Below are 27,905 nucleotides of genomic sequence, written 5' to 3'. Positions count from 1 at the left end.
ATAAACACTTATTGGTAGCTTTGATTTCGATAAATCCAAATGATTAAAAATTGGTCATAAGAATGTCGTTTGTAAATTGTAGTTAATGCAATGTAATGTCGGCAATGCGAAAAACGTTAAACGTTAAAAAATTAGTAATAGCAATAAGCGTTTCAGTCTCATTAATTTTTTGCCGTTCAAAATTTAAATGTAAAGAATTGCGATCAGTATGAATAAAATCGCTAAAAAACTAGCTAAGAGCTACTAAATAAACACTAGAAATCCCGCTAGTCACCGAATTCTAAATTGTATCGCTAAGTATAAAATAAAGTCGCTAGAGTTAGTGGGAAAATCTCTAAAATGGCAACATTGCCTTGCAAGCTTGTCTGCCGTGCAGTTCCCTATGACCAGGGACCCAAGTGAGTTGGAATCTGTTTTGCTTGGCCATGTCTTGCAGATATAGGCGGCAGTCCAGCGCAATCTTTGAATAAAACGTAAAAGAGCTCAGAGCTTTGATTGCAACCTGGCCATCACTAAAAGTCAAGACGTCCCTTCCCATCATTTCGGTTCCAAGATTCTCAGTATCTTCCATGATTGCTGAAACTTCAGCTTGGAATACGCTGCAGTAGTCCAGTAACCTAAAAGAGATTTTTAGAGGAGGGTTTCATGAGACCTTACCGCCGAGTTTCGAACCATCAGTATAGATGTCAATACTATCGGTGGAGTGTTGAAATCTTCTTTCCACTCCCCCCTGTTTGGGATTCTTGTGCTAAGTTGCTTTCCGGAACCGATATCGAAGCGCAGCGGTCTGTGCTGTTCGGAATGAAGAAATATTTATTTAATATACAAGATTGTTCGTGAGCTTCGAGTTGCCATTGAGATGCCTCTCTTAAGCGAAGCGCAGCGAGCGCTTCCATCCGCTTTTCTGCCAAATCCAGTGGCAAAAGATCTAAAATAGCGTTCAGAGCATGTTGTTGTTGTTGTAGCGCATTACGCTACTGGTGTATCATCGGCGTGAATTCCCAGCGGTAGCCTGACCTCCTTCGTCCAGGTGGTGAACAAGGTCGCAGAGGATTTCGTAAGGGAGAGGGCTAGACACTTTGCAGTGAAGAAGCGAGAAAGATCGGAGATATCCGTTTACTTTCGAACACAGGTGATCACTTCCATTCCCAGTCGCCATGATCGAGCAATCGTCGGCGTAGGAGACAATCGAGACTCCCTCTGGTGGTTGAGGGAGCTTTGAAATATAAAAGTTGAACAGTAGCGGGGAAAGGACACCACCCTTTGGAACCCCCTGTTTTATTTTTCTAAGTTTGCTCGATTTGTCTCTAAACATTACCGACGAGTGTCGACCACTCAGATAATTTGCCGACCACCGTTTGAGCCTCTGTGGGAGAGAGGAAGACTCTATATCTTCTAGTAGCGTGGAATGGCTGACAGTGTCAAAAGCCTTTGACAGGTCCCACGCTACTAGAATCGTTCTCTCACAGGGACGGTTACGGTTAAGGCCACGAGTTATCTGAGTGTTTATGGCGTTAAGTGCTGTTGTTGTACTGTGCACTTTACGGAAACCACGCTGATGCTTCGCTGGGGTCAGGTGGTTCGCGAAATACGGGAGCAGCAGGGCCTCAAGTGTCTTCGCTACCGGGGAAAGGAGTGTTATCGGTCGATACGAATCTCCTTTGTTGGCGGCTTTCCCAGGTTTGAGCAGTGGGACCACTCCCCCCATCTTCCTGATGTCTGGGATGATGAGAGTCGCCATAAACAAATTGAGGACCTCCGTTAGGTACGCTACTCCCGCAGGACCCAAACTTTTCAGCATCAGCATGCACATTCCGTCGGGACCCATGGCTTTGGAGGCTTTCGCCTTCCCGATGGCCACCTGAACTTCGCCGCAGGTGAAAGCAAGGGGGGCACAATTTGTCGGCAGTTTGTGCAGCCTTCCGACGAGGCATGGTCGCCGAAAGAAATTTCGACTTTGTCGTTGTGCTTCGTCGGATTGGACAGTGACCTCACGGTTGACCAAAGCATACTCACACCAGAGGTTTAGTTACAGGTCTTCAGATGTTCTTCCCACTTCTTCCGCTTATGTACGTTCACTAGTTGCCGAATCTCGTCGTTGAGATCCCTGATACGGGGATATCCGGGATCGGCCTGACTAAGGCTGTCACGCTCATCGGCTAGAACAGCCGATTCGGCAGGGAAATTTGGACGTGGATCCGTGATGCATCCTGCCGGTACGAAGCGAGCTGCAGCAGCGGTGACAGCCCTGCGGAACTTACGTTCACCAAGGTGGCCTCGGTTGGTGTGGGGAGAGCAGCGAAGGTGTTTTCAGTAAATTCCGCGAAGCCTATCCAATCAGCTTTGGAGAAGTTGATATATGTTCGATGCTCCGCGGAAGCAAAGTCGGTTGGTTTATCGATCGAGATGACTATGGGCAGATGGTCTGATGCCAAGGTCAGCATAGGTCGCCATGATATGCTGTTTATCAGACCAGCGCTGACTATTGTTATGTCTGGCGAGCTGCAGCAGCTGCCCATAATCCTGGTGGGTGCGTCGTCGTTCATTGTGCGGAATGTCGAATCGTCTATCTGCTCAGCCAAATCGGTTCGCCTACGATCGTTTGACAGGCTTGAGTGCCAAAGATCGTGGGGCGCATTAAAGTCACCTACTACCATTCGGTTTTCTCCTCTGAGGAGCGCACCTATGTCAGGGTGATATCCTGCCGGGCAGCAGGTGACAGGGGGTATATAAACGTTGAATATTTCGAGCTCAACATCGCCTGACCGGAAAGCAATGCCCCGACATGCTAGGGTGGTATCCCTGCGGTCGATGTCTGCTTCGATAAGACGATACTGCACGGTGTGGTGCGTGATGAACGCTAAGCCACCACCATTTTCTCGCTCGCGATCTCGACGATGCACGTTGTACCCGGCACAATTCAGCAATGTTGAATTGCTGTGCAACTTCGTGTCTTGGACCGCAGCTATCAGTATACCATGCCTTCCCATAAAGACGGTTATCTCCTCGATCTTGCTCTGAAGCCCGTTACAGTTAAATTGAAGGAGCTTCATGTGGTTCGGGAGACGTGTGGTAAAGCGGGGTGTGAGGGATGTGTGTGGTCGTGTCGTCATTGGCTGTGTGCGCTGCTGAGGTGGTTGCCGCCCTCTGGTGGTGGTGGGTGGCGTCGCGGTTGAGGTTTGCGACCGTGCTGCGCGACACGGGCCCTCGAAGTTCCTCGTCCAGTCTCGCGTGGTGCGCAGACCTGAACATGTCCTAAAGTGGCACCAGCCAACGCAGGTGTTGCACTTGACTGATGTCACATTACGGAATATCCTGGTCTGACATACCGTGCAGATTGTAGGAGGAACCAAGAGTTGTTGGCGGCGGCGTGTGGGTGGTGGCGCGGTAGTGTGTGCTCTGTGGTCTGTCGCGGTTGTGGTGGGGTCTATTGTGTTATGTTGTTGTACTGTGGTGTTTGCGTGGGACTGCTCAGGTGGACTGGGGTTAGCCGTGGAGGCTGCTCTGTTTGAGCAGCAGGGGGCCACTGCCGATGTGTCCGTAGTCCTGAGCAGACTCTGAGGTGACTCCACCCCTCGCAAGCATTGCACTCGACTGAGGTGGAGTTGTGGTGTAGTCGTCTCTGGCATACACAGCAGGTGTAGGTTTCTGGCCCTGGGTTTGACTCACTGCCAGCCCTGAGTAGAAGAAAACGTATCGAATGTAGCCCTATGGACGAACAACTTCTGAGATACTTCGCCGACCTAAACGGGGTTAGATCGCCGAAACAACAGCCCTTGGTCGGGTAAAACCTGAGTCATTCCGGTACGTAGAACCGGCTGTCGTGGGAATGAGCATCAGAGCATCGTTTGGCGTGGTTCTAAGCGTTCCACTTATGCAGACCATACTGGACCTTTTCACCTTGGTGAAAAGCCTGAGGTTGACCTTTTAATCTTTTTTTTTTTTTTTTAATATTTAAAAAAAAAGTAGGTATACGGTATATTTTGCTTACCTGCCCATCCTTCTTTGCACGGAAAACTTGTGTTGTGCGCTTAACCGAAAAAAGCACTTAAGCGAATTTTCTTTACTACTTCAATGAGGAAGGTATCCGAATCCCTATGGAACCAAATAATAGAGGAGCACTTAACACGTGGAAATTACTGCAAGTGAAATTTTTTCCAAATGGTATCTAATTACATAGGCCGACAAAATAAGACCGATCTCCTTACCCAGAAACCAGACTATACTTTCCCCCAAGGTTTTCGATGCTGAATTCAAATCTGGCCACAGAATTGCTCTATCACATCAGAATTTTGAGATATTCTAACCTATAACTGCAAAAAATACCGTGTTTGCCCATTTTTGAAGATGTGTATGCAAGCCAGAGTATTTTTTCTCAAAAAAATACAAAAAAGGTGTTAAAGTACAAGTCTTTCTTTGAAATGGCGTTGAGTTTGCTCAAATATCTTTTTGCTTCGCTGAGATATTACAATTTTAAGTTTACGAAAGCTACCGAAATGCTATTTATGATCATGGCCGTAGGACGAACCGATCCCGAGATACGAGCGAAAAGGCGGCGCGCCGCAGCGCAAGGTGAAAATTGTTGCAGCTCTCAGCTAACCTGTGTTGGTTACCCAGAACCCACCACGGGGAGGTGGCGGCACTTCGGGTTCCTCCCAAGCCCAACCCAACAAACCAACCATATGTCAGGCTTGTTTTAGTCTGATCTGTATCAAATTTATTGATAAAATCAGATTTTGTACTAAACTTTGGCAGTTGTTGCCTAGATTTCAGTGTAGAGCGTATAAAACGATCACGACACTGGGGGCCAATAACTTTAGATGATGCCTCTGTCACCAGTTTGACGGTTCTCTCGACTGCCACGGTGTGAGAAGGGAATTCACTAAATTTCCATATCTCTGCAGTGCCTCCCGACAACCCTTTTATGAGCTCTTCGTTAGAAACTGAACGAAGATCTGGTGGAACAGTCAAGTTAATAGTCTTCCAGTTAATCATATCGTAATAACTATTAGCTTTGAAATTCAGCTTTGGCACTTTGTTACATCTAACACATCCATTTACATTGTCAGTCTCTGCTTCTCTGGCTGCCAAAAGACGGTCAAGGGCCAACTTTCTGACTTCTACCCGTTCGTCAGTCATCATATTAAGGAAAATATTTTCTGGAAGAGCAAAGAAAGCATTCTGTTCAATGGATGAATCGACAACCTTGCGCAGTTTAGCAGGTAAGTATCTCGACCTTTGGATTGCAGCAAAGAGATGGCGCGAGCCATCTTTGATTGAACTGTGGAATCTTATTGAGAAACACAAAGGTGAGTAAACTGTAAGTATGTACTTGACAAAATCTTTATTGTTTTTGTTGGTTTGTCTGTAGAAATGTATAATCTCAGAATTCTATTTGCACAGGTGAGCCAGCGAGATTTGCACATGTTACCTGGATGCATCGACGCTAAGTCTGAAGAGCATTGACCAGAAATAACAGCTTCTGATATCTTGTAGAGGTAAGCTTGGTCTGTGCTAAGTTGGGTCGGATTAATAACCTCAGAAGGTAATTGGCATGATGGAAAACATTAAAATTTGACGACAGGATACTTCTCGCAATCAGGGAGCAGTTTACCTATGTCGATAGAGAATGTATTTGGACTCCGTGAGACACCACCGATGTGTTCGAAAAGAGCACGAAATGGAAGTTCATTGAAATGTAGAAGACAAACAACCCACTGTAATGGCCTACCTATTTTTTCTTCTAGTTTCCGAATGATTCCACCTTTCCAACCCGTATTCGTGTTGGTGCCATCAGCACCGACAACTTCTAGATGTTCCACATCTACTGAATTGTGTTGTAAATGTTGCCATATAGCTTGCATCTCATCCTCAGCTGACCCGGAAGGAGAGGTGACGTGGCCAAAGTAATGAGAACCAGGTTCCGCTACAAGAGAAATATGTTCCTCTTTGACAGTGTCGCGGTAGTACTTTTCTCCTTCGCGGACTTGAGTGAGTGTATTGTCTTTGCCGCCGTCAAAATACAGCCCGTATACAGAGTCAATACTTTTGGTGTTTTGGAGCTTAATTCCAACACTTTTTTTTGCTCGACTAATCTTGCGTTTGTCAGTGACAAAACTAGCCTGATCCTCTGTTATCAAACCTGCTTTTTTGGCATCCAGAAAGGCAGATGAAACAATCAAGGCCGTTGCTCTGTCACTTAATCCAAATCTTTGGGCAGCTAAAGCAGTGTGTTCTAATAATAGTGTGTTTTGTTTGATCTTAGGAGATGGAAGAGAAAATTCAGCATCAGCATCGTTTTTGGAATAAGCTATGTGCGACGCACCGACATTGTTGTCGTCTGTGTGAGTATCTGGTTGATCTGAATGGTCACGTGTTGTAGCTGATACTTTTCTGGTAAGTTTTGATGTTGAATGACGTTTTGAAAGCTTTTCTTTACGTTCATTTTTCTTTGTAATCTTTTTTGTTTCAGGTAGATCAACACTTCCAATGCGACCGATTCTTCTGGTTCTCTGGTCCAAGAGAAATGGTTGTTCAATGATAGGAACTTTCCTTTCTTTGTATAATTGCATGAAGAAAAAGAAATGCATTTACAAGCAGCGATGTCAAATAATTCTGTGGCAGAAGAGACAAAGTCATCTCTTTTAGAACGCAAACCTATTTGGTTCCTTAAAAATATTTCTTTAAGTGTCAGAAATTTCTTATGGTATGTGGTGAGCATTTGTAGAACTCTGGTGCGTGAGACTATCGGAATAGATGACTTTTTGAAAATATTTTCAACCTTTTTTGCAACTATTTCTGAAATCTCTTTACTCCTAGGTTCATAGTTGTCGCCTCGGAGTCGCCCTATACGAAATCTTTCAAACTGATAACATAAAAGAACATCCTGGTAACTGGGTGCTTGGACTCAGTGAGATCATACGGATATATGCCAAACACAGGACATTTCTGTCTAAATTTAAATTTAGATGCAGACATGTTGAGTTTTGCGTTCTGTTGAGAGAATGTAAGTGATAGCACTCGGCGAAATCATCCACAAGAGTGACGGAACTCGATGAAAGAATATGAGGAGATCTGTCCGAACGTGTCGAATGGCGCAGGGGAATGAATGTAAGTGATAGCACTCGGCGAAATCAACGACAAGAGTGAAGGAACTCGATGAAAGAATATTTGTGTGGAAACCTGTCCGAACGTGTCGTATGGCGCAGGGGAAAGAATGTAAGTGATAGCACTCGGCGAAATCATTCAGAGAGAAGTGTGGCCGCAAGCCGATTTTCTCCTTGCGCTGCGGCGCGCCGCCTTTTCGCTCGTATCTCGGGATCGGTTCGTCCTAAGGCCATGATCATAAATAGCATTTCGTAGCTTATGACGTAAACAACTTTTGTTTCATACATTTTGCCATGACAGGCGTATTTCAGGCGCTAGGTAGGCAATTTCCCGATTTTAGGCAAATTTCCGGATCTTCAAGGCCGGAGTTGGGGTTGAAGATGCACTCCGATCTCAAAACGAAAAATTGCATTGGAATCAGGAAGTACTAAGGCAACTTTTCCGTACTATTAGAAATCTCGAATCGCAAAAAAAAGTCCGGAATCGACCCACCCTAATGTGCAGGTATGTTAAATGCATCTATCGGAGCAGTTTCCTTATAAATGTTAAAAATAATGCCGCTGATGCGCATTTTGTGGTAGGTATCTTAAATGTGCACTTAAGCATAAAGGCAGCAAAGCAAAATATACTGCACATCTAAAATTTTTATATGCGAAGTATAAAAATATGAATTTCAGAAGAAAGGGGGTTTAATCACCTTTACAACGATACCAACTTTTTAAAAATTAGTTTAAAATTTTTTTTTCAATATAAGGTTTTTAATTTTTCGAAGATCTGACGTTTGACACCTTATAGCACCTGTAATACAAGTTTGTACAAAAAGTTATATACCGTTTAAATAAGAGCAAAAGGCGGACCACGTCTATATTTTTACTTTTTAGTAGTTTACATACAATAATCAAAAAAAATGCTTACCAAAGGTCCAATTCCAAATTCGAAGGTAAATATCTCGATTTCGGAGGCTAGCTTCAAAAATGGAAAAATAACTTTTTTAATTATGACCCAATCTCTTAAAAAAGGTTGGTTTGGTCCAATACCCAGCCAAGAAGGAACGTGGCGCTTTCCAAACATATTGAAACTTTTACCTATCTGTGAATATTTACACCCAGCATACAGTGTTTTTTTCTTTTTCATAACATATTTTTTTGTTAATTTTTTATAGAAATATAGTTCATTTTGCATCAAACGGCCCCAAATTTTGAGTATGCAGTTTTGTAGTTCACTCAATTTCAGTATCATAAAGTGCAAGTTTTTAATGGCTATAAGATACCGTTGATTTTTGAGAAAATTATTTTCGCTGATAATGTTGCGCATTTTCTCCTTATAACGAATGCGTGAGAAAAAGTGCCGAAGAGCGTCAGTATGTAAAAGACTTATTTTGGTGGCTTTACACCTCCTAAACGACCGAAACGATTTTAATGATAATGTTTAGTGGCGCTGGATCCGAGTTAGTCGGAGGCACCTGGGATCAAAGTCAAATTACTCCCATTAAATCAACAATCAGAACCATTGCGGTCCTTGCTTTACGGTGACTAAACAGAATGTGGACCAATGATACTCACCAGTTTAGAAATTGCCACCAACTATACTATACAAATTCAAGGACGATTCACTATCGGGCCGCAAGGACTTCTTCCCGGTATAACGCTTTCGTCAGGTTATTTAAGACGGCAATGGAGGATATGCCCTCTCCGACCACAAAACCAAACGTGAATTGCTGGTGCAAACGTTGGACCAAATGTTTCAATAAAAAATTAATTTTGGGCGGGACGAACTTCGCCGGGTCTGCTAGTTCTATATAAATTTTATACAACAAAAGCAGAGCTTAAGCAAGCAGGGCTGGCTTTTGCCATCGAAGACGGATCTTGTATAGAGAAGCGCCCACTTTTGGATGAATGTTCAATCTGATTAATAGGTTTGCGAATCATAAAAATCTAAACCTTCTATTTGCATTGCACAAAACATAAATTATATGCAATATTAATTTATGTTTTGTACATATCAGAGTGCTTTCCTTCAGCTATACAATAAAAATTCTATTCATTTTATAGGTTTGTATAAAAGGAACAATATGTAGGAGCTGAACTCATAGTTTCTCGCAGCTGGAACAATTTCAAATATGGCACGTACATTTAATGTACACTCGAAAAATTTTGTACTACCAAAATTATGTAGTATTTCAAATGGAACTGTTTTGTGAATTTCAGTAGATATATAAAAATTTAAAGCACTGCTCGACTTCAGATATATAGAAAAAACGCATCATCAATTATATTGCCTTATTATATATCCGCACTAGTAAACAAAAAAATTTAAATTACTTGTGACAAAATCAAAATTTATTCCTACAAATTTTATTTTTTACACGGTATCTGTTTATCATGACTGCAAATACGCATTTTTATCAAAAATTCTTTTTGATTTGAGTTAGTTTGATATTTTGCTATGAGTCTAGTTCGTTTTTCATTCTTAATATCTTACCAAGAGATTTAATGGGCATAGCAATACGCTGCCCTAAGACTGCAGGAACTAAAAAAGGTTATAACCAAAACTTCTCTAACAAAACGGACTACCGCGTAACTACGCTCACTTTCAGTAAAACGTATCATACTGAGATGCCAAATAGAGAATCATGGTGAAAAGGAGTCCCGGGGCATAAAAATTCGATTCGGTTCTACACCGACGGGTCCAAGCTTGATAGTAGGATAGGAGGAAGAGTATACGCTGAACAACTAGCGCTTGCGTCGTCTTTCCGCCTTTCAGGCTATTTCAGGCCGAACTAGCGGTTATATAAGAAGCTGCTGAAAGTTTACGTCATATAGTGATCATAACATATATAATCTATATTTACTCTGGCAGTCAAGCGTCTATTAGGGGACTTGATTCCGGCACTAAAAATTCGGATACGGTAGCGAACTGCCGCAAGTCCCTCAATGATTTGGTAGAGCAGTTCGCCTTGTATCTGGTATAGTGGACACTGTAACATACCAGAACGAGAAAGCACTTCCGCAACCCTTTCACCGGCCTGGAAGAGGTTAGGCATGCCACTAGCTTCCCGCAAGCGATTAGGAAATTCATGAAAAAATCGCGAAGACTTCTATCCTTTTTGCAGGAATAAGTACGCTAGAAAATTTACCAGCAGCCGCGTGAACCTAACCTAACCCAACCATTGACAAATATCTAATACATTCGATCGTTAAGTAATTTTTACAGGCGAAAGATAAAATGTGCGCCTAATGACTACACGGTTAAAAATTTCGGTTTTAATTTTAAACTTTTTGGACTACATATATGACCAAACTAAATTCAGTTTCAAATACAAACCTTCCAAGTTTATAAAAAAGAGAGCACATATGTTGGGTTTAGAATTTAAAAAAATTCGGTTTAAATGTTAAACCCAAACATTTTCATAATTAAGAATAAAAAAAAAACAATCTTAAATTTCATGCTCCGTCTGGTTGGGATTGAACCCGGACAGCCTTGGTAGCAACCAATTGTATCAAGCATCTTTGCACACTCAGCTACAGCCACGCATGTAAATGTGCTTTCATATGTTGAGTTTGAATCAACACCACAATTCGCTGTGCAAACATATTCTATTTCGGTTTAGATTTTAAACCAAAGTTTCTATATTTGAAACCTTGAAACTAGAATTAAAACATTTTGGTTTGATTTTTAAACCACGAACTTTTTGGGCTAAAATTTAAACCAGAATATATTAAAAATTGCGTAAAACTATTGACTGGTTTAAAAAGTAGACTATAAAAGTTTAAAAAAGGCAGTAGTCCCAGCGCGGTTTAAAAATTAAACCCAAATTTTTGACCGTGTAACAGCCGCACTCAGAAACGTTACTTTAATTAGCTCTAGCGGGCACTTAACTAATGATCGTTAAGTCTGTTAAGTAAAGCTTCCTCTCAGAGTTAAAAATTATGAAATAAAAAATTTAAGTATGGCCCCAGTTGCGGCCCTTCATTTTTGTGGCATCACTCACTTTTTCGGTCAGTTTGAAACTCATATAGTCGGTCATATAGAAACAAGTATTTATATCATTTTGCGCGCACTGGCTGAACAGACGCAATGGCTGAGCGAGCAGAGCACTGGCGTGCCATTCAAGAGATCCGAGTTCGAGTCCTAGGGCAGGAAAATTTTCTTTCTCCTTTTTTTCTTGTTTAATTTTTATAAACTATCTTTATTGTATTTTTTTTGCTTTTTTGATCTAATTTTCTTTTAATTTATAGATTTTAAATTTAATTCTGGCATCTGTCTTTCAACTCACCTCAGTCTTTCGAGAGACAATAGTCTTTACATTTCGGCAACTATCTTGAAAGCTCTTTTCTGTATATCGAATGAGTAATTGAAAGATGTGCTAATAGTGTTATTATATTTATCGTTTAGCAATTAGTGTTCTCAAAACTAAACGAAATTAAAAAAATATCTTTTTAAAACAGGAAAAACCAAGGCATATTAAACAAGGTAGAAGTGATTTTGACATTTCTCTCTTTTGAACACCGACTATAATGTCAAATGATGAATAACTTTTAACCCTTTTCAAGTTGGCATTTTCTAACTTTCATTAAATATTCAATTGTTTTGAATTGTGTGAAGTTTTTTGTTTGTTTTTCGACCACATGTATTTATAGATACATATACAAAAATGAAAAGGAGCAGGAAGAACGAGCGTTACATTGTGTGGAAAGTGGTGCGATACTTTAAGGCGCCTAGTTGCGAAGTTAAAGACTTGGTTGCCTGAAGCCACGGAATTTCAGAACTAAGTAAGAAAATTTTCTTACAAAATTATGCACACATAACCGCGTCAGGACCTAGATTTACACTGATATACATACGGATGTAGAAGAAAACATTAAATCGTTTTTTATAAGTGGGGATGTTTTTTAGAAGTAAATATTTAACTAAACGAGCAAAAACATTGGGCGAATAGAAGCAAAAAAATGTTTAAAATAGTTTCATAAAACATTTATATTCAACAATTTTTATTGAGCTTGAGGCCGTTTTTAATGAAAAACTGATTGTGGAAAAGCAACAATAATTTCAAAAAATGGTAGAAGCGATAGCTATTTCGGAAATCACCACATTTTCTCATCAGACTTCTTCGCTAACACTGTGCTAAGTTCGCCTTGTAAATTATCGTTGCCTTTACCCACTTTTTCATTTGTTAAGCCAACACAATCAAGCGCAGCTATTCCGCTGTAATTTACGCTTGATTTACAAAGCGAACTTAGCACAGTGCGTAGGCAACTGGGTGAGTCAGTGGGATCGTCGCACAGTGGTTGCATTTATATGGGGAGAGCGGCCAAAAATACTTTTAATGGACATATCGGGATAAAATTTTTACCCTAAGGTCTGTTAAGAGTAAAAACTGTAATATGTAAAAGTGGGCGGGGTTGGACACGCCCAGTCATGTGAAAAATAATAGGGACACGACATTGTGACCAGTTTCGGCAATTTTTTTTTGTTTGTTTAATGTTTATTTGTTTTTTTGTATATGTCGAAATTTCAAACTTTGTAAAAAAATAGGAAAATTCAACAAAATTTTAAAACAACACCAAACTTTTTAATAAGAACTTTTAGAAAAAGTCTGGGTGTGCAGTTTTATAGCCAAATCGCAAAAACATGCAATCGAGGAAATTGTGCATTTTGAATTAGAAAATTAGATAAACCAAGAAGTAAACATGAAAAAAAACTGTAGAAAATAAAAGGCTTGGGTTACGTTATGGAATACCTTGCGAGTCTCTGCAGGTCGATGCATCTACACTGAACATTTTTATAATCTTAAAATATTACCAAACAATATGTAAATAAATATATTGAGGGCCGATAGGGGAAAAACACTTATAACATTACCTAAATACTTGAAAGACGAACCAAGAAACACACAAAATCCTATTTTTCTAAAACAACGATTTGCATAAAACACAACACGAATTATCTAAAAGTTGAATTGTTGAAATAAAGTCAATACCTTTATGCACAATATCGATGGCATACAATTTTAATTCACTCGACCTTTCACAATATTTGAATTACGTTAAATCCAATTCAATTTTCAGCGTGCTGACGCTGTACAAATAAAACGAACAATTGGTGACACTTTTGTTGCTTTTTTCAGAAACAACCATTAGAATGAAAACAAAAAATATATGACAACGTGAAGTTTGGACAAAAAACTGATTGACAAGCCTATTTTGGTTCAAAAATTTTTACATACATTATTTTAATTTTGGCCTATGGCAGCAACCTCTGTGCGTCGCACAGTGGCCAATTTTTCGAAAAAGCTGGCCAAAAGTCGAAGCGTGGTACAGTTGTAATCAAACCTTGTGTATTCGTCTTTATTTTGGTTGCTGGTTTTAAATTTCACCACATAATTTCGAAATTCAAAATGGCGGATCCATAATGGCTGCTGTGTACGCTTAAAATAATCAGATTTTTAGCAAAACTAAGGTAGTTACGTATAAAAGGTCATGTTTTCTGCCTTTTTGTTATATAATGTGATGTAGCGATTCCGCAGGGTTCAAGCCCAGTTTCCGACCAACATCAAAAAATAAGAAACAAACAAGTTTTTTGTAATAAAGTCGCCCTTTGGCAAACCCCCGAGTGTATTCAGCCACGAAGAACAGCTTCTCATAAAAATAAAATCTCCATTCGGATTCGGCGTAAAACTGTTGGTCCCTCCCCTTTGTGCGCCAACATCTAGGCGCACGCCATAAATCGGTAGAGAATTCGAGGTCTTAATGTTTGTTTCTAAAAATCTTGATGTTCAAATTTACACGGGAACTGCGGGATTTTGAATGAATCAATAAACAAGACATACATATTTATTGGTACAGGAATATATTTTTAAGATAATTTTATACACCGTCAGACTCGCAGTCATCTGAAGTATCCATGCTCATATCTATATTTTCAGATGGCAATTCCGCATCCGCATTTACAACAGTTGATAATAATTTAATGGCATCTGACGACAGTTTATGATTTTGTTTTGGTAGGTTTAAATGTAAACTTGAAATGACAGGGTCCGAGGATACAAGCAGCCGATATTTTTTAATATTCTTATTCCTTAACTCTTGGGCTTCTTCGGAAAGTTGCCCAATTGGCAGGGGTGCCCATTCAATAATGAGAGGCCCATGGATGAGCACTCTAATATAGTAGTACTTTCTGACATCATTTAGATTCTAAAAACATCCAATCTTTAAAACATCAAAATCTAGACAGAAATAATTTTTTACATAATTTAAATCTTTTAAACATAAAAAAATTAAGAATCGCGTATAAAAACTGGGGTCCAAACTACAGTGGCGGCTTGTGGCAGGTGGTTTTAACCAAGGTGGATGGGAAAAACGTCAATATATATGAAAAAGAAAGTTAGACCGCCCATCTCGACCACTCTCGTATCTATTTTCCTAATCCATCATAATGATTAACAAAAAAAATCAATCCGTGAATATCTATGTCTTACGTCAGTTTTTAGATGGCGTAACAATGAAAAAACGTGTTTTACATACTCTAGATTACAATGTCCATGAGCGGATGCTTGAAAACTGTTATTTTTTTTAAAGATAATACCACGATTTTAACAACGACGAAAACCCTAATTTGCGAAAAGTTTAGAGCGAATTGCTAGCAACAGTCACTTCGATCTCCTGTAACACTAAATGCCTTAAGAGAATCGACTTGTTGTCTCATAACGATACGCCATAGAGCCCGCCCTAACAATATAAGATGGTTATACATACGAATGCACCAATTTTTTTTTGGACTTTTGGCCAGGGTTTTCCGAAAATTGGCCACTGTGCGTCGATTCGAATCCTACTGAAAGAAGTCTAATGAGGAAATGTGCTGATTTCCGAAGTAGCTATCACTTCTACCATTTTTTTCAAATTATTGTTGCTTTTCCACAATAAGTTTTTCATTAAAAACGGCCTCAAGCTCAATAAAAATTGTTGAATCTAATTGTTATAGGGGCATAAAATAACAAAAACAAATAAAACATTTATTTCATTTAATTACGTGGTTTCCTTTATGAGGTATTATTTTCTGTATATGTGCATATAAGATTCGAATGCAGCTAAAATTCTTTGAAGGTAATATTGAAGTAATCCTTACACTGAGAAAAGAGTTTATTTACGTCAACTAAATATGTTTTCTTCAACACATGATTTAGTTATAATTACATTATTTGGTTATAGTTACCAAATGATGTGTTGAGAGAAATTTATTTAGCTGACTTTTTTCTGTGTGTAGAATTAGTATACGTACATACATATGTATGTATTTATGCTGATGCATTTCCGTGGTGAAATTATAAGCAGGTGAAGTAATAAAAAAGCTTTCTCACTTTATTTTCCTGACATGCACCTCATAGGGTAAATTTGTTTGTTTACAGTTTTTTGACATTATAACTAGCTACAAGAGAGTTCGAGCTAGTTGTCACTTCTACCTTGTTAAATATGCCTTCAAAATCATTCGTTAAAAAGTTAAGTAAAGGTTTTTCTTTACTTAACTTTAATGTTCATTGAATGCCGTTAACGAATCATTAACTGAGGCCCCTATTATGAATTACATTCGATCTTCGACTGTGGTCGAAAGTGCTGATCGAACGAATTTTGATTTGGTATTAGGGCGCTCATTCTATGAAGAATAGCGCCATTGTGAGCTTCGCTCGTTTATGTTGTTCACAATAGCATATTTTCCACCGCTGAGAAGCTTTGTTTACAAATCGAGCAAACTAAATAATGTGCTTATACATATTTACGTAAATTTGTGCAAATTAAAATGAAATAAAAAAGAAAGCAAGTTTATAAAAACGTGGTAAAAATTAGTACAACGAAGTTCTGGGGTTCAACGATTCGTCAGAGGATGAGAGTTTAGTGAACTGACCAGCTCTATGATTTGTTCTCAGAGATCGTGCCAACTGAGTACTGGGATTTTCCTTCACAAGTAAAGCAGCCTTTCAAGCTTGCGTTTTGTATTCACGACGTTAAAACTGCATGAAATTGATAAAAAAAAATTGTTTAAAATTAGTGTCTACCCGCAAAAAGTAAGAAAACAAATGCAAAATCATACATTTTTCACAATTTTCTAACACTTCGCTACCCCATCGAAAGCAAAATTCTGTTCCGACAGAAAATTCGATACTCAACGAAAATTTCGACACGGTTGCATAGCTCATAATACGAATTTCACTTTCGATCTTCGATAACCAGCGAAGATCGAAAATCGAATGCAACTCATAATAAGGGCCTGACTCTGAGAGGGAATTTTTTCAAATCGTTACTGAGGGACACCTTAAGTAATCATTATTATTATTAAGTTTTAGCTCTTGATAAATATTATTTTCGGTAAATTAAAAATTTTGATAAAAAACTCCTCCTTGCCTCTTTACGAACGCGATGTGTCGTAAGCAAATTTGTAGTAAACTATGTTTTTATTATTTTGTATTATTATTTAATGGTGACGAAAAATGTAGCTTTCCTAACTTTAACAAATCTAGAATCAGCGACCTGAATATGTTATAGAAATATGAATGTCATTCTTGCCTTTTTAGGCCGTCGGTCAGTGTAATAGTTTTTTAGGCATACCTCCCTATGTCGAGCCTCCTCCCGAATACGTTCTCGTTGTTGTTCCAACTCAAACATTAACTCCAGCTCCATTTCGGATTTCGCGGCTTCTACACGACAAATTACTTCTTTTTCGATTTCATCTTTACGTCTTATTAACTCCTCCTCAACTCGTTTCTTGACCAGCAGCTCAATGCGCTTACTTGTTTCGTCTTTAATTATCTATAATAAAAACAATGCCGTCAGTACAATTTTGAATAAATATTATTAGTTAAGTTCCTACATTATTTATCTAACTATGTTGCACATTTTTTAAAAACTTTCAGTTTATATTCAACAATTTTTATGAGCTCGAGGCCGTATTAAATGCAAACTTATTGTGGAAAAACAACAATAATTTGAAATAATACGGCCTCGAGCTCATAAAAATTGTTGAATATAATTGTTATAAGGCCATAAAAATAACAAAAAACAAAAAACTTTCAGTTTATTCAAAATATGTTCACCCTTGGGCGAAATAATAGAAACCATATTTTGATCAGTTTGGCTATGTTTCTTTTCATTATTTTATATTTTTTTTATAAAAGTGCAGCCCATTATCAAACAAAGTTGGTTGAATAAGGAAAATGAATTAGCAACAAGAGTTTACGGGATGTACATAGCTCAGTGGTTAACGCTTCTGACTTTGAACATCGATTACGCAGGTTCGATCCCTGCTGAAATCTAGAAAAAAGAAGTCTGATGAAGAGATGTGGTGATCTCCGAAATAGCTGCAATAACTTCTACCGCTTAGACTTTGCTGCTTTTTCAATTTTTCCTAATAAACAATCGTGGTATAAAGCTCAATAAAAAATATTAAAAATAAAATGTTAATAAGCCACAATAACATTGACAAAAGCCATATAATTCACAATTCAAACTTTGTGCCAAAATTATAAAAATTCTGCGAAAATTCACCTAAATCTTAAACTTTTCAATCAGGTTTTTTTTAGAATTTTTATTTAGTATGCAGTTTTATAGCAGATTGAATAAAGCACTATAATAAAGTGTAAGTTTTAAGTTGCTAGAAAATCGGATTGATTTTTGGAAATTTTTTTCTCGCATTTTCTTCCATACAAGGTATATGACAATTTTTTCATATGGGTGTTTCCATAAAAATGTAAACCGAAAACGCAAACGAGTTCAAACTTTAAATTTCGTATTCAGATGGCGAAAAAATGTTATGAAAACGCGAAACGGTGGAGAGAAGAACTGAATAAATTAAATAAAAGATTAAATTATATATGTGTTACTAGTAAAAATATTTTATTGGGGAAAAATTTGTTACGTCCGTTATCATATTTTAATTCTAAATTATACCAACAACGAATTGTTTATTAAAAATGAATTGGTTGTAATGGTCCGTAATTTAACTTTATTTACAGAATGTTTAAAGAAGGAAAACCTCACAGAATTTGCAAAGTTTTGCCTATTTTTACATGTACTCTGAAACAACTTCTATTTTTGTCCATTATGAGCTTCTTTTCATCGATGTTCTCGACGCCAGTGTTCCAAGGGCAACTTATATTTTTGTCAAGCAAAGGATGGTATAAAAGTTACACAACGGCAATTATTTTTTTTAAGTGTCTTCCGTTTTCCTATGATTTATTTAACTCTAAAGTCGTACGAATGTCACGACCGACGTCATGGAAACACAGATATGGAAAAAATGCGTATTACAATTAAAAAAAAAAAAAACAAATTATCAAAACTTACACTTTATTACTATCCCAGTAAATTTAGATCAAATTGGTACGAAAAAAGCAAAATATTTGTTGTAGGGAACTTTTAATGCAGTTTACTTCTATTTGACAAGTAGATCATGGATCCACAGTGTTTCCGTTAAATTTCATATGGGAACATTCCGCCATCTTGGATTTTAGGTTTTTTTTGGATTTTTTGCGATTTACATTTTTCGCAAAATAGGTTACAAACAAATTTGTAGAAACCTAGATTGCCATTTGCAAGAAGTGCGAAAAATTTATACATTGTCACGGTTTCCGCCATTTTTCAACAATTTCTGTTGAAAATACGTAGGGTATTAAAATTCCAAAGTTGTACAGAATTTCATTTTTCATATATATAGTATATGTATATCCCTCTAATGCCCGTTTTTTAAATAGCGAACGTAGAATTTGCAACTAAACGTTTTTGGATTAATTTGGGCTACTGATTATAAAAAAAAAATTCTTTGAGCCAGGTTTAGCTGTGATATGAAAACATTAACCTGAGGCACTCATAAAGAAATCTCTGCTCCATAGCTCAAGTGGCCTTTACTCAAAACACATTTCAAAATAATAATAGATAAGCATACCTGTTAGAAACTAAAGTTATTCAGCCTCATTGCGAGTGTCGTGTCGTTTGCAAGTCGTTTTTCGAGAGTCGAGTCGTATTGAAAATTGCATGACATTGCCTTAAATTTGCTCTCGACTAGTAAATTAAAACGAAAAAAGTTGGCAGTAGTGTATAATGAGGCTGATTATTGCTTTAGAGAAACTCAGAACCAAAACAGAATGGATCTTTGATAATACAGCATTTACCAGCATAACTTTTTTTTGTTGCAAATGTACATGACTTTTGCAAAGTGGAACGAAAGTGATTAAAGTAAACTTTTGATAGCTTGCAAAGCTTCTGGAAATGTTTTGCCATTAGCCAGTGCCATTTTTGAGAATACCGCATAGAGGCGGGCTTCGACATTACAGTGTTAGGGCGGGTCAGTTTTTTCGACAATATTCTAAAAAAAAAAGGCCCAGAAATGCGCATACAGCTTTCAAACATTATATCGAACTACTATTTTATACAATAACACAGGTTTACAGAAAAAATTTTCAATGGATGCCACTATCCAATTTCTATGTAGAATTATTCGGTGACTCCGAAAATCGAGTTAATGTTTTTTTCTATGAATACATTTTCGAGATATTTGCAATTTACCGTAATTCAGCTTAAAACAAAAAGTGGTTCCACTTAATCACGTATATCTTACGAACAAATTTCACAATCTTAAAATGAAATACGTCAAATCAAAGCTAATACAATTCTCCATAAACATTTATACATCACTTTCCGATCGTACAGAATTCTGACAAATTAATTACTCATTCCAGTTTTTTTTTTTAACAAAGAAAGTAAAAAATCAAACATTAACAGAAGAAAAATTTCAAAAATAACTTTTTCGCATTCGTGCTAAAGCCCGTTCTGTTTCAATCAAGTTACTAATGAAGGATAGCGAGGGATAAATAAAGAAGTAATGAATGGTCAAATGAAAATACGCATACAATTTTTGTATGAAAAATGAGCAGGAAAGGAAGTTACTCATACGCTACCAAATATGGAAGATTTAGACAAAAACAGCAAACACAAACTGAAACCGAAACAAAACTGATGACGAACACTGGAACACTGGACAATCGACTTTGGCACTTCCTTATCGGAACCCGGGCCACGTCGTTGCGGAGTCCGATGAGGACACCCTTCTTGCCTGCAGTCAGGAGACAATCAAAAGTGTTCCCGGTTGTTCCAACCATAGTACATCAGAAGCACAAGCAGCAAAACATACCACATCTAAGGATGCCAAGCCAGTCATCCCTACCCGCCACGACTTCCGTCTTCCTCCAAAGCTGCCGGCAGTACCAACAACAACGACAACAACAACGACGGCGGGAGCAGGGGGGAAGAAGAAACATAAAAAGTCCCTGAGCCAAATCAGGAAAAGCCGCTACCAGAGGTCGGTCTACATGCTAGATAAAATATCAGGCAATTCAGCTCCAAGCGGCTCCTATGAGTTGAAGGGGGTTGATTACTATAAAAAGGTGGTTGAGGAATATGAGAGCTCCTTGAAAGAGAAGCAATCAGCAAACCCCAATCGACCTGAAATAAAGCAAAAAGGCGAATCTCAAGAGAGAAACCTTTCCACCAACGACAGCACTGCCGGCAGAGAGAGCAAGAAGCCTAAACAGGCTTCTTCATTTGACCCCGGCCCGCTGCAACCCCACTTTAGTGACTCGTCCTCGATAACCCGGTGGGTCCCCATCCGGAGTTTGATTCCTCTGGATCCTTTCGAGGATACAGGGTTATCAGATGCGCGGACCAAGCTTCTTTGGACTTCTTAGCTGGGTGCGTCGCTAAAATAAACGAAGCATTCGTCGGCCTTTAACTAAGGCTGATTCCAGCTAAGGACGTCCCTCAGAGGCCACGTGCACGTATCTGGTTACCCCCCATGAAAGAACCAGGCGAGAAACTTCTGAGGTGCCTAAAGCTCGCACGCAAACACATACCGTGTATAGCAGACTGGCAGCATATAAAAGTTGAGCAGCCAAATAAAACCAGCAGACCTATTCTCTTGGCCATTTGCGAAGAATCTATTGAGGCTCTGTCAAAGGCGGACAACAAAATTCGCTTTGGCATCCGCATGGCCATGATGAAGATTTTTGAACACGACAAGGCTCCTGATGAAGACGACACAGAGGAGGTCGACGATGCCAATATGTGCGACAGATAATCTGCCAATCCTTTTCGAAGAGGGAAAGCATCTACGTCAGCCTAATCCACTCTCCATGTACTCTCTTTTATAGTGGTAACACAGGTAAACCGAGAGCATGCATTATAATCCAAAAAGGTATTAATGCATTGCCTACCTGGCTCATGACAGGGACGCCCCACCCGACGCAGTGGAACAATTTATCGCACAAAATCAGTGGGAGCAAATTCTGATAGGATGCGACGCAAACGCGAGGCACACTATCTGGGGGAGTTCCACGATAAACAGCAGAGGTGAGTCTCTCTTACACTTTATATTGAATCCAAACCTGAGTATATGCAATAAAGGAGAGAGTCCGAAATTTATATTTCCCAGCTCCGAAAGATTTGCGGGATGGGAAGAGGTACTGGACTTAACCCTAGCAACAGATGGTATTTTCGTCGATGACTGGAGAGTATCCCGTGAAACATCCATGTCGGATCATTGTTGGATACTCTTCAGCATTCGCGGTAAACGCACTACCACTTCCATATTTCGTAATCCGAGAAAAACTATATGGCCAAAATTTGTCAGGCTAACGTCAGGTAACCTAGATAGCAGTAAATCAAAAGAGATTACAACTGCTGTAAAACTAGACAACACAGGATAAGCTGGAAAAAACTCTAGCCATAGCTTAAAAAAATCCACTCCTGTAAGCGTCCTTAAGAAAAAATCCCCTCCATGGTGGACGCGGGAGCTTAGGGAGCACAGGTCAAATCTCAGAAAAATCTTTAACGAGTGCTACAGAACAAAACTGTGGCAGCCATACAAAGATGAATTAAGGCAGTACAAAAAATTAGTAAATAAAGCTAAAGCGGACTCTTGGCAGTCCTATTGCACATCCATAGAGAACTGTAGGCATTCCGCCAGACTAAGCAAAGTTTTACCCAAGGAACACACAAACTCCAACCTTATTAAGGGGGAGGGTGGTGCATGGACAAGGGCTGCGGATACTGGCTGCGATCAGAAGCCAAAAACATGGCCTCATACAAATCGTCAGCAACTCTCAAAATAGTTACTCGACTCAATCGTAGACAAGGAAAAAATTAAGTTCGCTATAAACAAATTCTCCCCATACAAATCACCTGGCCCAGATGGCATCATTCCGATAATGCTCCAGAAATTACAGGAACCTATGGTATCCTGGCTGGAAAGGGCTATAAAGCCAGTATTAGCTTGACATACATTCCGGAAGGCTGGAAAATAGTCAAAGTTATCTGCAATCACAAACCGGGAAGAAGAAATCACGAAAAAGCAAAAGACTTCCGACCAATAAGTCTTACATACTTCCTGCTAAAGGTATTGGAAAGACTTTTAGACCTACATGTAAGGCATTTTCTGGGAAATTCCAAACTTTCCAAAGCTCAGCATACATACATTAAGGGCAGGTCAACTGAAACTGCCCTTCATGAAGTCGTGGGCACCATAGAAAAATCACTCCATTACAAGCAGTACACTTTGGCGGCATTCCTCGACATAGAGGGGGCACATCACAATCGAAGCAATTGTTCGATCTCTTGTGAAGGTGGGAATGTCTGACCACATATGCAAGTGGTGGATCGAACAAATGCTCAGAAACAGAATCGTAATTTCAACCATTGGTTCAGTAACGCTATCCCGTTATGCAAATAGAGGCACTACCCAAGGGGGATTTCTGTCTCCGCTACTATGGGTGGTGGTACTGAACGACATTCTGCTGGATCTCAACAAAGGTGGAGTGAAAGCAGTAGCATATGCAGATGTAGTGGTGGTGGTATCAGGTCTCTTCCCCTCAACTTATAGTCCTAGAGGGAGCTTTGCTCCGGCTAAACACCTGGGCCACAAAAAGTGGACTGGGTGTCAAACCCTAGCAAGACGGAACTGATGCTGTTCACCAATAAAACAAAAATACCACAATTCAGGCTTCCCTCCCGTAATGGAACGACTCTCACATTGTCCTCCGAGGCTAAATACTTGGGTGTCGTATTAGATACCAAACTGAGCTAGAGGGAAACAATCATATTATATACCTCCTAAGACAGATTTCAGGAAAAGCTTACAGGTGGTTTCCTTCAAGACGGGATTGAAGTAGGGCAGGAAAGTCGAGGAGAATTCCACTGAAATCTATACTGACGGGTCCAAAATGGACTGTGGTGTGGGTGTGGGGGTGTTCTGTGAAACGCTGAATGTCTCTCTCGTTTCGACTACCTAACTTTGCTAGCATCTTCCAAGCGGAAGTACTGGGCATCGAAAGGGCCTGTAAAGCACTAGAGAGGAACTGCGTAGGTGTACGAAAGCATACATTTTTTCAGATAGCCAAGCGACACTTCTGACACTTGCCTCACCGATAACAAAATCCAAATCAGCCAGAGATTTCAAATGTGCGTTAAGTCGGCGGCCGAGTTAATAGACATCACTCTCATCTGGGTTCCCGGCCATTGGAACATACACGGAAATGAGAGGGCTGAGGATTTGGCTAAGGCTGGAGCATCTTTGGATGAATCCGAAGCAAAAACTATAAATTGTCCACTCGCACTCATCAAAAGGGAACTGCATCTGCAAATTCACACGTATGGCTGATACACGTTGGAACAACCTTCAAACCTGCAAAACTGCGAGGAACATATGGCCGCACTATGACAAGCGAAAGACAGAAGAACTTCTCAAGAGGGCGAGGAAAGATATAATCAAATTAATAGCCACGATAACGGGACATTGGAGCATTGGTAAACATGCAGCTAAAATGGGCCTTCCGTATAACCCTCCGAGCCGTAGCCGTGATCTTGTGGGAAATAAAGAAACTATCCTTCACTATCTTTGTGAGTGCCCAGCATTGGCACAAATAAGGCAGATCACACTCGGGAGTTTTTTCATCCAAAATCTTGGGGAAATTTCCAAATTTACCCTTACTACCCTAAATAGATTCATCGGAAAATCCAAATGGTTTGACAAACCCAACGAATCATGAAAGCAGATAAAATCCGGGGTCCCAGAGAAAGCGTATCAAAACGGTGCTTTCAGCACTAATTGGGTCCTGGGAATGTACCCAGGCGACGCACAGTGGGCGATTTGGGGGAAAAATTTTTCAAAATCAATTGGCGCCTCTCAGAGGTGAGATGCATCAACGATTTTTTGTTTCGTGTAAAGGAGTTTTATTGTAGAATAAGGGAAAATTACAAAGAAATGCGACTCTGAAGTTATACAATTACAGGACTCATGGACAGGACGAGAAGTAAAAAAAAAGATTGAAGAAATAAAAAAACAAAAACAGCATGACTCGTAAATGAAACAGAACCAACGTGGAAGTATAAACTATCAAATAAGACCAATATCAATACAATCTATGGGGCCAAACCAGTGTTATGCGTGTTATATTTGTTACGCTAAGGATTTTTTGTTAATGTCATCAGATCTACACCGTAAATACGATTCTCACAATGTATGTGCCAAATTAAAGGACCTTTTTGACCTTTAGATGTCCAATAAGGTTTTATTTTTTTTTTAAGAGTTGCCACCTGTTAAAAAATTATATTCAAATTATTTAATAAGGTTAATGAATTATGTACATATTACAATATGGGTATCAATAGAAATGGCTTTGAAAATGCTTTATTTTTAAACTACATGTAGGAGGGTTGCCACTTGTTTAAAAAGTTAAATTCAGTTTCAGCGTTTTAACCTTAACAGGTATAGAATAATTAATAATAACACAATAGAATTGAATATAAGGTGATATGGTTAACAAATCGCAAATTAAAATTAACCTAGCTAACAATGATAATTATATAATAAGTTCTTCATCAGAATCATTGTTAGAGATGCTCTCGTCTTCTGTTTCACTTCCTTCTGCGTTAACAATCTGTCTATAAATGATACGGAAAAGAACGAACGACCACTTCCTTCATTATTTTTTCTTGCTTTGTGAATTGAATTTAACTTTTTAAACAGGTGGCAACGCTCCTACATGTAGTTTAAAAATAAAGCATTTTCAAAGCCATTTCGATTGGTACCCATGTTGTAACTTGTACATAATTCATTAACCTTATTAAATAATTTGAACATCATTTTTTAACAGGTGGCAACTCTTTAAAAAAAGTTCAACCTTACTGCACATCTAAGGGTCAAGCCCTTTAAGTTGGCACATACATTTTGAAAATCGACTTAACGGTGTAGATCTGAAGACATTAACAAAAAATCCTTAGCGTAACAAATATAACACGCATAACACTGGAACGGCCCCATGGATTGTGTTCAATATGATTAAGTCACTTAAGTACTTTAGAATTAATGAAACCTTGTTTTCTATTCACTTGAATTCATTTGCTTCGAGCCTCGACTTTCGAGTCTTGATGATTTGACATTTCCTTTCATTGTACATCTTACTTATTTTTCTCAAGGTATAAAAGGCAAATTTCAACTGTAAAAGTTCTTCTTTCTTCAATAAAGGATTATATTGGTAACATCATTGTAACAGATTGTATTGATATTGGTCTTATTTGAAAGTTTATACTTCCACGTTGGTTCTATTTCATTTACAAGTCATGCTGTATTTGTTTTTTTATATTTTCAATCTTTTTTTTAATTCTCGTCCTTTCCATGAGTCCTGTAATTGTGCAACTTCAGAGTCGCATTTATTTGTAATTTGCCCTTATTCTACAACAAAAATCCTTTACACGAAAAAGATATCGTTGATTCATCTCACCTCTGAGAGGCGCAATTTGATTTTGAAAATGTTTCCCCCTAAATCGCCCATAGTGCGACGCTTCTACCAACCAACCAACCATACGCTACGCTACGTACACCTGAGTAAGACGCATTTATGCTCATATTTCATACAAAAAATTATTGCCCATTTTCATTTGACCACTTCTCTATTTATCCATCCTTTTCCTCATTAGTAACCTGATTTTTTTTTTGTAACAGAACATATTTTAGCAGAAATGTAAAAATTTGGCACAGAACCTGTTATTTCTTAAATTTTTCGTCTGTTAAAGTTTGAGTCCTATCGGAAAGTGATGTATATTTGGTTTATGTAGAATTTTATTAGCTTTTATTTGACGTATCTCGTTTTAAGATTTTTAAATTGGTTCGTAAGATATGTGTGATTAAATGGAACCACATTTTGTTTTAAGTTGAATAACGGTAAATTGCATATATTTTGAAAACGTATCCATAGAAAATAAAATTAACTCGATTTTCGGGATCACCGAGCAATTCTACATAGAAATTGGATGGTGGCGTCTGGAGAACATAAACCAAACTAAAATTTGTGATCCAGTGTAATTAATAACAGTGAAACAATTTCATTCCTCAGATTAAAATTTGAAGTATGTATACTATTTCTAGTAAAAGTTTTTATTCATATTTAAATTGCACTGCCTTTGAATTTTAGTAATTTGATGTGGGTTTCCATAAAATGAAAGTTATTTAGTAAGGGTTCCATCATCTTAAAAAGTTTAAGAATCCCTGCTTTAGACCATAGCTCTAAGACAATTTGGAGCCCGCGCAATTTTTTAATCTTTAATTAATACTAAGTTGATATGCAGATTAATATTTACTAAAGTGTTACGAATGTTTTTTTTTTACAAAAAGCCGTGCCTGGGAATTTTTTTATATGAAAAATTCATTTCTGACATCTATTTTTTATTTAAAGAACCGCAAGCAACTCTATACTAACCTACATATATTTTGAACGCCGTTTTTTTTTTTGTTCGCAAAGCTCGAGAACGGCTGAACCGATTTTTTTGAAATTTCGGACACCTGCTGCAAACGTCCAAAGGATGGTTATAGGCTAACAAAAATCTCGGTATATGAAAGGTGCGTGGCACCTCCCATACAAACCGAATTTTGCATACTGCATATCTCTGGAGGTGTTCATGGTAGAATACTGGAACTTGGCACGGAGATATATGAAATCAATCGCATACTCATATAGAAAAATTGGGATTATTGGAAAAGGGGGCGTGGCGTGTCCATTACAAACCGAATTTTTCATACTGCATCGCTCTGGAAATGTTCATGGAAGAGTACTGGAACTTGCTATGGAGATACATATATGAAATCAATAGCATACTCTTGGATAAAAATTTAAGCCATTGGAAAGGGGGGCGTGGCGCCTCCCATACAAACCGAATTTTTCATGGTGCATATCTCTGGAAATGTTCTTGGTAGAGTTCTGAAACATGGTATGGAGATATATGAAATTCATGGCATACTTTTGGAGAAAAATTGGAGCTGTTGAAAAAGGGGGCATGGCACCTTCCATACAAAACGAATTTTTCATACTGCATATCTCAGGAAATGTTCATACTGGAACTTGGTATGGAGATGCATACATATATGAAATCAATCGCATACACTTGGATAAATTTTGGAGCTATTTAAAAAAGGGGCGTGGCATCTCCCATACAATCCGAATTTTTCATACTGCATATCTCTAAAAGTGTTCATGGTAGGGTTCTGGAGCATTGTATGGAGATATATAAAATGCATCGTACTTTTGGGGAAAAATTGGAGCTATTGGAAAAGGGGGCGTAGCGCCTCCCATACAAACCGAAGTTTTCATGCTACATATCTCTGGAAATGTTCATGGTAGAGTACTGGGGCATGATATTGACGTGTATGTAATCACCCGCATAGTCATGGGGAAAAATTGGAGCTACTGAAAATGGGGGCGTAGCACC

At 38.6% G+C, this 27,905-nt stretch overlaps 1 protein-coding gene across 3 annotated transcripts in view; it reads right to left on the bottom strand.

Annotated features, from left to right (window-relative positions):
• Positions 1–27,905, bottom strand: part of LOC118735051 (UPF0430 protein CG31712) — a 370,122-nt gene that overhangs the window by 174,292 nt on the left and 167,925 nt on the right. For all 3 annotated transcript variants that reach the window (XM_036464645.1, XM_036464646.1, XM_036464647.1), the window contains exon 3: positions 16,707–16,907. In XM_036464645.1, coding sequence (XP_036320538.1) covers positions 16,707–16,907 — 201 coding nt within the window. The remainder of the gene's footprint in view (positions 1–16,706; positions 16,908–27,905) is intronic.

The sequence above is a fragment of the Rhagoletis pomonella genome, unplaced genomic scaffold (genome assembly GCF_013731165.1).
Source record: "Rhagoletis pomonella isolate Grant_MI unplaced genomic scaffold, Rhpom_1.0 Rhpom_scaffold_00003, whole genome shotgun sequence".
NCBI classification, from domain to species: domain Eukaryota; kingdom Metazoa; phylum Arthropoda; class Insecta; order Diptera; family Tephritidae; genus Rhagoletis; species Rhagoletis pomonella.
Note: the sequence above shows the minus strand (reverse complement) of the source record. Positions and strands in the feature narration are given on the sequence as shown.